Source organism: Elephantulus edwardii, unplaced genomic scaffold, assembly GCF_000299155.1.
Source record: "Elephantulus edwardii isolate Elephantulus edwardi_28Jun2011 unplaced genomic scaffold, EleEdw1.0 scaffold00139, whole genome shotgun sequence".
In the NCBI taxonomy this organism is placed as follows: Eukaryota; Metazoa; Chordata; class Mammalia; order Macroscelidea; family Macroscelididae; genus Elephantulus; species Elephantulus edwardii.
This window is the reverse complement of record NW_006399889.1, coordinates 7,411,550-7,424,688: the sequence shown is the minus strand read 5'-3', so window position 1 is coordinate 7,424,688 and position 13,139 is coordinate 7,411,550. Positions and strand designations below refer to the sequence as shown.

Genomic DNA, 13,139 nt, shown 5'->3' with positions numbered 1-13,139 from the left:
TTTCCATTAATTCATTGTTGCACATTTTCCTCCCTGCCCCCCACCCCCCAGTGTGCTTTTTCTTTGGGAAAAAAGTTCTTTCAAAATAAAAACTATTAATCAAGTCAGATATATTTTTAAAAAGTAAGAGAGAGCAATTCTTCATGACCACTAAATCAGTTAATACATTTTGTTAGCCATTTATATACGTGCAGAAAATGCATGATAACTACTAAACTGTTAATATGAAAAATTATCAAATAATATCATTAAGAGAATGGGCCAAGTAAAATCTTACATAAGATTATTTTTAAATGCTAGACAGTACACTGATAGAGAACTACGAGAGATTCACTTGGATTTAGAAGATGTTGTGGCACAAGGAGTATCACTGCTAATGTCAGACGGATTTTTGCTGACAGGGAGGAGTACCAGAAGGACACATATTGACGTTTAATCAACTATGCAAAGATATTTGTGTAGATCACAACAAAATACGAATAACACTGAGAAGCACTGAATCCACAGAATACATTACATGGTGCTCATGTAAAACCTACACATAGCTCAGGAAGTTACTGTCTGAACAAAGCCAGGAAACCTGTATGGTTTAAAATCAAGAAAGGTGTGTGTGAGGACTATATCCCTTCTTCATACTAGTTTAATCTCTTTGCCAAAACAAATCATTCAAGAAACTGGACTTTATGAAGAGGATTAGAGAAAGATTCATCAACCACCTGATGATGCAGATGACACATCCCTGCTTGCTCAAAGTGCAGAAGACTTAGAAGCACTTGCTACAGAAGATCCAAGATTACTGCCTTCAGTTATGGATTACATCTCAATATCAAGAAAATGATATAAGAGGCAGCATCATGACAAAAGGGGAAAAGATATAAATTGTCAATGATTTCATCTTACTTGCATCCACAATCAACAACCTTAATACCAGCAGTCAGGCATTCAAAAAGTATGTTGCACTAGGAAAGTGTGGAGTCAGGGACTTCTCCAAAGTACTAAAGAGCAAGGCTGTCAGTTAAAAGATTAAGGTGTGCCTGGTCCAAGCTTTGGTTTTTTTTCAATTACCTGTTAAGAATATGAAAGTTGGACAGTGAATAAAGATGACTGAAGATTGAATGCCTTTAAGTTGTGGTGCTGGAGAAAAGCACTGAATACACCACGGACTGCCAAAAGAATAAATGTGTCCTAGACTAAGGACCGCCAGGATAATCCTTGGCTGGTGAAGGATGGTGAGACATCATCATACTTACTTTGGGCATGTTTCTAGGATAGGCCATTGTTTGGAAAAAGAAGACATTCTTGGAAAAGTAGAAAATCAGCAAAGGAGGGATACTTACCAAAACTCAGATACTCAATCAGAGACTGTTAACAATGGGCTCTAACACGGCAGAGATAATGAGTATGGCGGGACAGGATAGGGCAAGGTTCAGATCTGTTTCCAACAGGGTTGCTACAAGTTGTATTTGATTTGATGGCACCTGACAACAATATGTTCAGACAGACAGAGCTTTTTCATCAAAGAATTTTTATATAAAAATAGATATTTAATATCTCTTAATAAATATTAAAGAAATAAAATAAGGGAATCATTAAGTTGTATTTTGCCATTTAAGTTCTCAAGGACCAGAACTGACACCTTTGAGTCGTGGTGTTGGAGAAGAGCACTGAACATCCACTGGATGGCCCAGGGAACAAACATGTATGTCTTGGAGAGCGTGTAGCCAGAACACTCTTTGGAGGCAAAGATGTTGAGGATTCGCCTCACATACTTCAGGCAGGTAGCTAGGTAGGTCTAGTCCTTGGAGAGAGGGACATGATGCTAGGAAAGGTAGAGGGTCAGTAAAGAAGCAGAAGACCCCTGACCAGGTGGATTGACATGGTGACTATGCAATGGGCTCTAATGTGTCAGGAGGTGGGTGGATGGCCCAGTGTAGGACAGGATTCAGATCTGTTATTCTATAGTGTCGCTATGAGTCATACTTGACTCAACAGCACTCAACAACAAGGTAAAAGCCAGCTAGAAAGATCTACCATGTGACATGAGCCCAAACTCCAGGGACAAGGGTTGCTTTTGTTGTGCACTGAGTTGGAACCAACTCATAGCTGACCCTCCAGTGATTTTTCAGAGGCAGTAAACTGTATGTGAGGAGACTGTTTTGTGGAGCAATTGGTGGATCTGAACCATGTACCTTTGAGACAGCAGGGCAGCTTCTTGCCACTAGAAATAAGGACAACGACTGGTTCAGTCATGTCTACATAAATAGATTACAGTATGAAAACTCCAAACATGGAAGCTCCATGAACATCCTGGCTGATATTAGATACTGATGTACCCAGCGGGATTTCTCAAGATCTTACCCTGTATATCCCTTTATTTGTATAATTTTTCATATAATAAAACTGAAAACACAAAACCAGTGCTCTCCTGAGTTCTATGTATCACACTAGCAAATTATCAAACCAGAGAGAATGACGGAAATCCCTCAATCTGTAGGTAATCGAAGTGTGGTACGCCTAGAGACTCCCAAATTTATGGCTAACATTCTGATGGGTAGTTGGAACCTCCAAATTTACTGCAAAGTTTGAAGCTAGTTATCTGAAGTCCTGGACAAATGTTTCAGTCTGTAGAACAGTGCCTTTTAATTTATGACATCAGATCTGGTTCTGATAGATACAATAAAGAGAGGAAATACAGCAGCTACAGTTTATGTCAGAAGATATTTTGAGTTGTTGTTATATATTGAGAAAAGCACCTATAGAAAGATATGCCAAACAGGTGATTGTCAGAACAGAACTGAGACCTCTCCTCCATATTTCCATTCAAGGAGAAAGGTCTATCCCTTTAGGGATGTAACTTTCTCATTAATCTATCTTTACTTTTTTACCTTCAAAAGAACAGAACTGAACACATTCATACACCTAAAAGGACTCTGTGGCAGATAACATATCTAAAAGTAACCACAAACAACTTCCTTCCCAAATTCTCTTCTATGATCTGATCCCAGCACTTCCCCATGAAGTCTAAAAACCCTTCCTCTTCACTCTGGGCTGATTTCAGTAACTCAGTTGATTAACAGAATGTAGTGCAAGTGACACTCTAGACTTGCAAAACTAGTTCATATAATAAACTCATTGCTGTCAAGTCAGAACCAACTCATAGCTCATCTTCCAGCAGGTTTCTAGAGGCTGAAAAATCTCACTGTCCATCTTTCTCCCAAGGAGAAGCGAGTGAATTTGAAACACTTGCCTTTGGGTTGGCAGCACAACTCCTGATCCAATAGGCCACCAGAGTCATGTAGAAGCCAAATCAGTTTCTTGAGACAATTATTTCTAGGATGCTCCCTCTAGGAGCCCAACCATCATGCTGTAAGAAACTAAAGCTACATATGAAAGCCATGAGAAAGTATTTCCAATGACAGCCCCTGCTAAGATTTCAGCTGAGTATGAGTATCAAATGCCAACCATGTTGAGCATCTATCCCATACCAGCATTCAGATAACGGAATTCTTATAATCCATTCCTACCTAATGCCACTTCATGAAATGTCACACAAGAGCTGTGCAGCTATTCATTCATTAACTATATAACAATAAAACAGCTGTATTTGAGAAGGCTAACTATATAAAAATTGATAATTAGAACAGCTTATAATAAAGCATGCCAAACAAATGCTAGCTTTGAAGAGGTATGGTGATGTAGAAGAGTACTGAACATACCATGGACTGCCAAGAGAACAAACAAATCTGTCCTAGAGAGGGTGAAACCAAGTTTCTCCTTGGTGGCTAGGATTTTGAAGCTGTTTCACATACTTTGGGCATAATGCCAGGAGGGACCAGTCCTTGGAGAAGGACATCATGCTTGGAAGGATAGAAGGACAGTGTGGGAGAGGAAGACCCCGGATGAGATAGACTGACACAGTAATTAGCGTAATGGGAAGTAGTAGGTGTGTCAGAGCCAATGAGACTAGCAGTCAGTGAGGATAGAGCAGACTTCATAGCTGTTGTACATAGGGTAGCTATGAGTTGCGTGTAACTCCATGCATGGCAAAAAACACTGTTCAGAATTGCCTCAAGCTTCTTTTCACTCTTGAATATTTAATAAAAAAGAAAATTTAGTTCTCTTAAGCTGAAGGAGTTGAAAAACATATTCAAGCCAAGGGTGGCAATACTTAAAGATAGTCTGAGTATAATGCTGAATGATCCAGGAAGCATAAAAAGAAGGTGGAAGGAGTACACAGAGTCACTGTATCAGAAGGAATTGGCTGACAGAGAGGAATTTCATGAAATAACATATGAGCAAGAGCCTATGGTGATGAAGGAGGAAGTTCAAGTTACTCTGAAGGAATTGGCAAAAAACAAGACTCCAGGAGTTGACAGCATACCAACTGATTTATTTCAACAAACAGACGCTGCCCTGGATGTACTCACTAAGTTGTGCTAGGAAATCTGGAGGACAACAACCAGCTGGCCAACATTCCAAAGGAAGGTGACCCAAGAGAGTGTGGAAATTATAAAATAATATCATTGATATCACATACAAGGAAGATTTTGCTGAAAATTATCCAAAAACGTTTAGAACAATATGTCAACAGAGAACTACCAGATGTGCAGGCTGAATTTAGAAGAGGTCTTGGTCCTATGGATATTATAGCTAATGTTAGATGGATATTGGTAGAAAGCAGGGAATACCAGAAGAATGTCTATCCGTGCTTCATTGACTATGCAAAGACTTTTGACTGTGTGGATCACAACAAGCTATGGCTGAGAAGAATGGGAATCCCAGAACATTTGATTGTGCTAATGAGAAACCTATACTTGTACCAAGAGGCAGTCGTCAGAGCAGAGCACGGAGACACTGGATGGTTCAAAATTCAGAAGGGGGTCCATCAGGGACGTATTTTGTCTCGATACCTTTTCAATCTGTATGCAGAACAGATCATCTGAGACGCTGGGCTGTATGAGGAATGTGGCATCAGCATTGGTGGAAGAATCATCAACAACCTGCGTCATGTGGATGACACACCCTGCTTGCTAAAACTGAGGAGGACCTGAAGCACTTGATGCAGAAGGTCAAGGACTGCAGTGAGTGGAGTGGTGGGAATGAATGCGTCTAAGACGGCGAGGTTGGCACAGGATAAAACAGTGTTTAGGGCTCTTGTACACAGGGTCGCTATGAGTCGCAAGCAACTCAATGGCACATAACAACAATATATACTTTTAACAAATCAGCTTAAAGTTTCTATTTGAAAGACAGAAATTTTTAGAAATCAAGCCTATAAAGTCTCTACATGTAATCTCCTCACAGCTAACTCTCCTCAAAAGCATTTATGCTCTCTGCCCTCCACTGTGCTCTCTGTATTTTCTCAGTCTGTTTTATGCCATAAAAGCTTAGTCCTCTTTAAGTCACAGCTTAAATAGAGAAACTTTTTCTGAGATAATCACAGTGTCCCTTCAACTGTTCTCCTACATTAAGATGAACCCAGAATATCTGGTATTCTAACTGGAGACTTAAGTGTCAAACTGAACTTGCCAGACAGTAATAGCAAAAAAAAAAGAGACTCTACAAGAAGTGGAGAATCAAGCACACATCTATTTGGGTCAAAGATTACTGCATAAGTCAGAGTAGGGCTTAGAAAAAAGCAGTAACAGCACAGAACCAGAGACTAACATGAGACAGAGCAGATCAGAGACTTCCTTTCATGAAGCTGGAGCAGGGGCTTTAGTCAAAGATTCCTGGAAGAGAACACCATAACTGCCAGGACTAAAAGCTTTTTAACACGGACCCAAAGTCAAGAGGTTAAGTCAGGGGGCCTACACCAGGGAAACTACCCTGACTGAAGAACTGTATCCAGCATCCAATCTGAACTGTAGACTGTAAACTTCCCAATAAAACCCATAATCAGGGGTTGGAGTGGGAGGAGGGCAGGGACTGCAAAACAAGTTAACCCTTACAGAGCACTACTTTGTGGGAAGTGCTGTGGTGAAAACTTTGTAAGTACATAGTTTGGTCTATACTCATAACTACAACACAATAAAGCTTCTGTACTTATCATTGATGCCCCTGTTGTTTGTTTGCAGGATAAGTTGGTTGTTTTTTTTAATTGCTTATCTCTTTGTATTAATGAATACTAAATCAAAAGTTATAATGCTCATCTTTGGTTCCTCGTTCACTGGATATGACCTCTGAAATATGAGAGAAAGTAAAAATGATTCAGTAACTGCTGGCAATGTTATTGTTAGACATGTTCTTTCTCAACTAAATATAAGAAATGCTATTTATCACTGTTGGACTTTAATTAGTGTTGACAATAACAGAGTAGTATATATTATAAAGTTAATTATCAACTTCTACGTATCTTTCCTTGAATTTGCTTTCTAACTTGAAAATGTACATATCTTACAGAATTTATTTCTTAGACATACACAAAGACTGTACTAAGAAAAATGGCCAGTAAGTATTGAGAAGAGCAGAGGATATAACAAAGAGGATGATGCTAGTAAACGCAAGTGCCGAAGTTTTAAAATATATGCTAAAATACAATCTGTATGTGTAACTAGAATAGACAATGGTTTGTTTCAATTATCTAAACTGTTGCTGTCTGTCAATCAGCCATTTCCAATCCATATAAACTACACGTTACAGAGTCGAAGTGCTCCACAAGGTTTTCTTGGTTATAAATTTAATAGAAAGCAGCCTGGGCGGTGTGATGTTATAAACTAAGCTATTGGTATAAAAGTCAGTGATTTAAATTCACCTTCTCTGCCAAAGAAAGACTTCGCAATCTGCATTCATAAAGCTACATCCAAGAAAATACATGAGGCAATTTCACTGTTTACAAAGAGTAGTGGAGTCTATAATCAACTCAACAAAACCTAACCACAATAACAAGCAGGAGACAGAACAGCAGGCTTTCCAGTCCACAGAGGGAGAAAGCTGGTGGGTTGCAGTCTTATAATATTCCTTACATATGTTATTTATTATATCCCTTACATAGGTTGTTGTTGTCTGCTGTTAAATGAGTTCACCACTCAAGGGACTCTATGTCTGCATAGAAGAACTGCTCCATATGATTCTTTCAGCTATAATCTTAACAGAAGCAGAGAGAACCCGATCCTTCTCCTACAGTACCTTTAAGTAACTTTGAACTGTCAGTCTTCAGTTGTACAAGCCCACTGCAAAATGCCTGTGCCACCAGGTTCCTGTCCTTAACAAATTCTAAATGAATCCTATTTCTCATTGTAAACTGGGAAAATCTAAAGTACCTAGAACCACTGGGATTAAATAAAAGATGCATAAAAGTACTTATATTAGACCTTGTACATAATAAGCAATCAATAAATAATGGCTCTAGTTGAGTAATCTGCAGAACAAACTGCTTCTAACCCAAAGGACATGCCTCTATAGTGGTTTCCTCTGCAGGAAAATATGAGCAATCTCCTCCTATGCAATATAGAGCCTTATAAACCTAATGGAGAATCAAGCTATGAGTCCATTCTGATTTTATGGCAATGACTAAGGAGGGAGTACTATTTTTTTTTCTTTAAAAAAAAAAAAAAAGACACAAAGGGGCCAGGCTATTCTTCTCTATATTGTTCCAATTTTAGTATATGTGATGATGAAGAGAGCACAAAAGGAGTACTCTTTAATATTGAGAAATGTTTTCAATCTGTTATGCGTAAGGCTGTCATGAGTGGAACACCTAACAACTGGCAACTATTGATGGCAACAAACAATAACAATTATTCTTAAAAAGGACAGCACAAATCTTAGAGAACAATCATGTAATTTTAAATTGTTATTATAAATAATACAGGCATTTCATAGCCTATCTCAACATATAAATAATCAAAACTAAGAAAAAAAAGATATTTATCCTGTAAAGTTATGTTAAAAAAAATTACCATTGTCATTCTGAAAGCTTGCCTGATTTCTAAACAAGCAGAGACTTTTCAGCTCATCGTATGACCCAACGAGCTGGGCATTCTTTTGTAGTTACTCATATGCTGGAAGAAAATACTAAAAATCATGTGAATATATTGAGAAGTCAGAAAAAGTTTCTAGACATTTTTAAAGTTCAGCATATTAAGACATTTCAGGCTTTAAAGAATGTTCAACTAAAATGTATATAATATAGGAATTTCCTCTAAGTTTTCTGAGATTGGTACAAATGTGTTACTATTTTGCTAAATTATTATTATGTCAAATGGTCTATAAGCCACTAGTCAAAACTGAATTCAGACTAGAAAATTATTTCTAAATTTTGTGAAGTTGACAACCACAATTTACCAACTGTTATTAAAAGAAGTCTATTTCTAAGATCTACAGGATATTTTTGAAAAAATAACAAATGCAGAAGGACATTATGGTATTATTACTTCTTTCATAAGAATGGAGTGAGAAATATATTTATAATTGCGTAAAGAAACAATGAAAAGATAACAAAACAAATAAATAAAAGTGGTTACCTAAAGGGGATGGAAGTGGGAATGCACCTTTAAAGATTACTTTCATTTTCAAGCCAAGTGACTATATCACTTATTTTTAAAGTAAAAAAAAATAACATTTTACATAAACATGTGTACTTCTTTAGGTAAACAAAAATATACACGCGTACACACTTATGGTTTGAAAAACAGGACAACAAGGCTTTGGCTTTCTAAAGAGAAAAAATACAGGAGCTTTTTTTTTCAAAATATCACTAGAATCATATTTCTGGGTCACAGTTCTGAATGAATAAAATTTTACAAAAATTACTTTTCGGTTTCCATAAAGCTTGAGGCTATTTTCTAAACTACAGTTCTAAAGTCAGTAACTCTTTAGAAAAGGGAAAAAAGTGGGTATTTTTGGTTTGATTTTTTTAAGAGGTTTTTTTAAAAACAATTTTCTCAGGAAGCAAAATATTTTAAAAAAGAAGTTTTTAAGTTTTACTTGTATACTAAGTAATTCAGTGATATACCACTGATTAAAAATCATTTTGATTTAGGGGAGGAAAACCCCATGGAAAGTAATATGCTTTTCCTACAGTTTTTTACACTATTTCTAAAACTGCCCTCTCAAGTAATCTCTGTACTTTGATAAAAATTTCAATTTACAACAAACACCATCAATATTTTTTTGAATTGTCAAGACTATTCACTAGTATATAAACAGATAAAAATCCACTAATAGTGGAAACTATTGAACATTGTCAATAATAGCCTATGTAAGCAAATTACTAAAGATTATTCAAAAAACAGTCAGAACAGTACATCAAGAGAGAATTATCAGACATTCAGGCTAGATTTAGGAGAAGGTGCAGCACAAGGGGCATCACTGTTGATGTCAGACAAATCTTAGCTGAAAACAGAGAATACCAGAAGGATGTCTATTTGTGTTTTATAAGCTATGCAAAGGCATCTGACTTTGTCTCATAACAAATTATGTCTAACATTGAGAGTGGAAATCCCCTTACAGTACTCTTGCAAAATCTATACCTACACCAAGATAACCTTGTCCAAACAGAGTAAGGAAATCCTGCAAGGTAAAAAATAAAAACAAATGTTCATCAGGTATCTATCCTTTCTCCATATCTACTCATTCTGTATGATGAACAAATCAAAAGAGAAGCTAAACTTTATGAAGAAGACTGTGACATCATGTTATCATGCTTGGAGGAAGCCTAATCAACAACCTGCATCAAACAGATGATACTTGCTGAAACCTGAGGTGCTTGCTCTGAGTTAATAAACTATTAACATGTGAATAAACAACAGAATAGGGAAGAAGAGTTACTAAGAAATATGTCTGGTATGCTAATGTAGAGAAAAACAAATTGATCTCCACATTTTCATTATTCATTAATGCAGAATTTTAGATAGAATACAAATTTGCTTTTTAACTAAAAGAAAAATTCTAATAATTCAAGCAACTTACCAAATTATGGTGAAGAATTCAAAGTGAAGAATACTAAAGATAAAAAGAAAACCAGTAGAATGAAGAGGGGGGAATTTTACAAATGGTATGTTAGATAAAATTTTCTTACCTCTCAAATATACAGGGATGGATCTATGTTGATATCTAGTCCTCAACAGACAAACTGTCAGAAAACAGGACTTTATATTTTTAAACTTGGAAGTTAGATTGGACTCTTGGAGTGAATTTCATGTGTGTTTACTGTCTAACAGAGTAGCTGTAACTGTTTACAGGAATGACATGAGCTGATCCTAGAATCTGTCTTTCTGATACAAAGCACAAGTAGATATAGAGGACTAAGAGGCTCATGTGTACCCTTCAAGTGTGGGTATAATGAGAACTTTCTTCAAATAAACTCCAAAGGGAAAAAAACAAAACAAAACAAACAAACAAAAACAACAAAAATCAAAACAACAACCAAACAGGACCTTAACCATAAGAAAGGAGAGTTGTACCCATTTAATGGTGTGCCAGGCACTGTTTTAAATAAAGACATTAATAACCTTGTACAATAATAACCTCTATGAAGTGGACGTTGTTGCTGTTGTGTACCATCAAGTTGGAATCAACCCACAGCTGACCCTTCAGCAGGTTTTCAGAGGCAGTCAACCACAGAGGAGGCTGCCCATCCTTCTCCTATGGTTCTCCCACAGAGCTGCTGGTGGACTTCATGTGCCTTCCAGATTGCAGCATAGCTTCTTGCCACCAAACCACTCACTGGAGCACACTATGAATACTGTTTTTATTCTTAGGTAATAAACTAAGTAGAAAACTAAGGACCTAGAAAGGTATTCTCCACTGATACAGCTAAGCAGTTACAGAGAACTTATACCCAAGAAGTCTCATTCCAGAATACATGCTCTCAGTCACTAATCTGTACTCTTTCTTCCCATATACAACAAAACTCAGATCTTTCATTTTACAAATCTAAATTTATGAGACACAAATAACTATCGTACAAGAAAGAACATGAGTAAGAATGGTTCTGAGATTCAACGGATGATGGTATTATTTTCTCTGATTAACTGTTTGTAGAAGAATGATATCTCAATTGAATCTGGAAGAATATGAAATACTGAAGAAAGGGAAAGAAAAACATTACACACATTTTATTTAAATGATCAAAGACAGTCATTTAAATAGGAATGTACCAGCAACACAAATACTTGAAAAGAATTTTATGTAAAAGAGAAGTAAATAAAAAAATAAAGCCACTCCTCTTCTATGAACCTTCACAGGTTCTAAAGGCCATGGTGTTATATGGGGGGAAAAAAATATTAAAAAATCAGCATTATGTGAAAATGGAAGAAGTCCCTCATTTGTACTACGAACATCCCACCAGACTCCCGCTGAGATCACCTGTCACTGTCCCTGCCCTGATATCACCTCAGGTGACCCTTGTTCCTTTGCTTTTCTTTGCTCTTCTGGCCTCACCATATTTTCAGGAGGGATGACCCTACCTCATGCCCTTAATGACTTCACATGTCCTTGGTGGCTTTGTCAGGGGCAGACTGTTCCCTATTCACAGACGAGAAGGTCTGGGTAGTGAAGGTGGGATACACATTTCCCACTGGATCCCACCTTTACCTCTTACCCAAGCATCTCCCAGCTCTCAATGGACAGTACTTTCAACGGATAGTACCCATTGCCATTGAGTTGGAACTGGCTCATGACTGAATCTTCAGTGGGATTTCTGAGGCTAAATACTACCCAGAAGGAAACTGCCCATCTTTGTCCCATGGAGAGACCAGTGGATTCGAACCACTAGAGAAGCACTGTCACTGGATGAACAGCAGAACTCTTTACAAACTGCACCCCCAGAGCTCCCCGTCTCTCTGAATTATCACTGATAAATTAGGTAGAATACTGACAATGTGTTTACAAGAAAAATGTTTTTTAAAAATCCCATCGAACTTGGTGACTAAGAAATTACTTATAACTCTGAGGAGGAGAAAAGTCAGTTATCAGAAAGTCAAGTGGACAGGAATGAACAATCAAAAATCAACATTTTACCATTCATGTTACACTAACTGGTTATAAGGAATAACCTAAATGGCATTATATTTCAAATCATTCTCTTTTTAGACTAAATTTCAAATATAAGATGCTTTACTTTCTTCCTTGTTTACGGTTATAAAAAGGGAAGGCTGAATAAGAATTCCTTAAAACACACTTACCCAGTGCGAGACTGACCAACTTTATCACAAATATCCAAGATGAGGCCCCAGTCCTCAGCAGTATTCATCTCACTGGTTGCCTTCTCTAAAAATTGCAAAAAAAAAATCATAAAAAACATTATGCAATAAATCTTTTAAAAGTTCGTAATCATACTCAGATTAATAAACTGTACTAAATTCAAATATTAATAATCAATCAGAATGTTGCTTGCTAGCTCCCATACGCTAGCTCCATGCACAAACAAAATGCTGCCTGACCCTGTGTGATCTCCCTGGAAAAACATGGCTGAAATTGTTATGATCCATACCACTTTCACTGGCTGATTTTCTAATGTAGATCTCAAAGGTCTTTCTTTCTAATCTCTCTGAGTCTTAAAAATTTTGCTAAAACCTGTTCTGCATCATAGCAATGAGCAAGCTTCCATTAACAGATGAAGGTTAGCTTTACATCCATGAGGGGAGCTGGCCAGGGATGAATCCAGGTTTCCTACATGGAAGGTAAAAAATCTACCACTGAAAGAATTGCACAGTCTGATTACAAATGACCAATGCCAATTATGAGAAGGAAGCAAAAATTTTAAGTTGGTTTGATTAGACACTGTAACCACTTGAACCAATTTTAATTAATGCTGTTAAATAAAATGTCTATGAATGAGTGGATGAAATACAATAGTAAATTTATACTCACATTAAAAATAACAAAAGGGAGATGCCCTTCTTCTCTAACAATTCCTTTCTCAAAAATACTGTAGGTGGTTTTTGCTTATAACAAATTAAGTCTGATTTTTCTACATTTACAAAAACATGAACATACAGGTATGTACATGAAGGAGAGGTCTGGTGGCACACAGTCTACCGGGATTTATGCTGATAACCCAAAAGTCACACCTCTCTGGAGGCTCAAATTCACCAGCAGCACTACAGGAGAAAATCTCTTCCCATGCGATATACAGACTCAGAAATTCACTACAGGGTTAGTTTCAATTTTATGGCAATGAATAAGACACCCTC

At 37.0% G+C, this 13,139-nt stretch overlaps 1 protein-coding gene across 1 annotated transcript in view; it reads right to left on the bottom strand.

Annotated features, from left to right (window-relative positions):
- The window catches only part of STAM (signal transducing adaptor molecule (SH3 domain and ITAM motif) 1), a 74,481-nt gene that overhangs the window by 56,063 nt on the left and 5,279 nt on the right, over nucleotides 1–13,139 (bottom strand). The window contains exon 2 of the mRNA XM_006894300.1: nucleotides 12,129–12,213. Coding sequence (XP_006894362.1) covers nucleotides 12,129–12,213 — 85 coding nt within the window. The remainder of the gene's footprint in view (nucleotides 1–12,128; nucleotides 12,214–13,139) is intronic.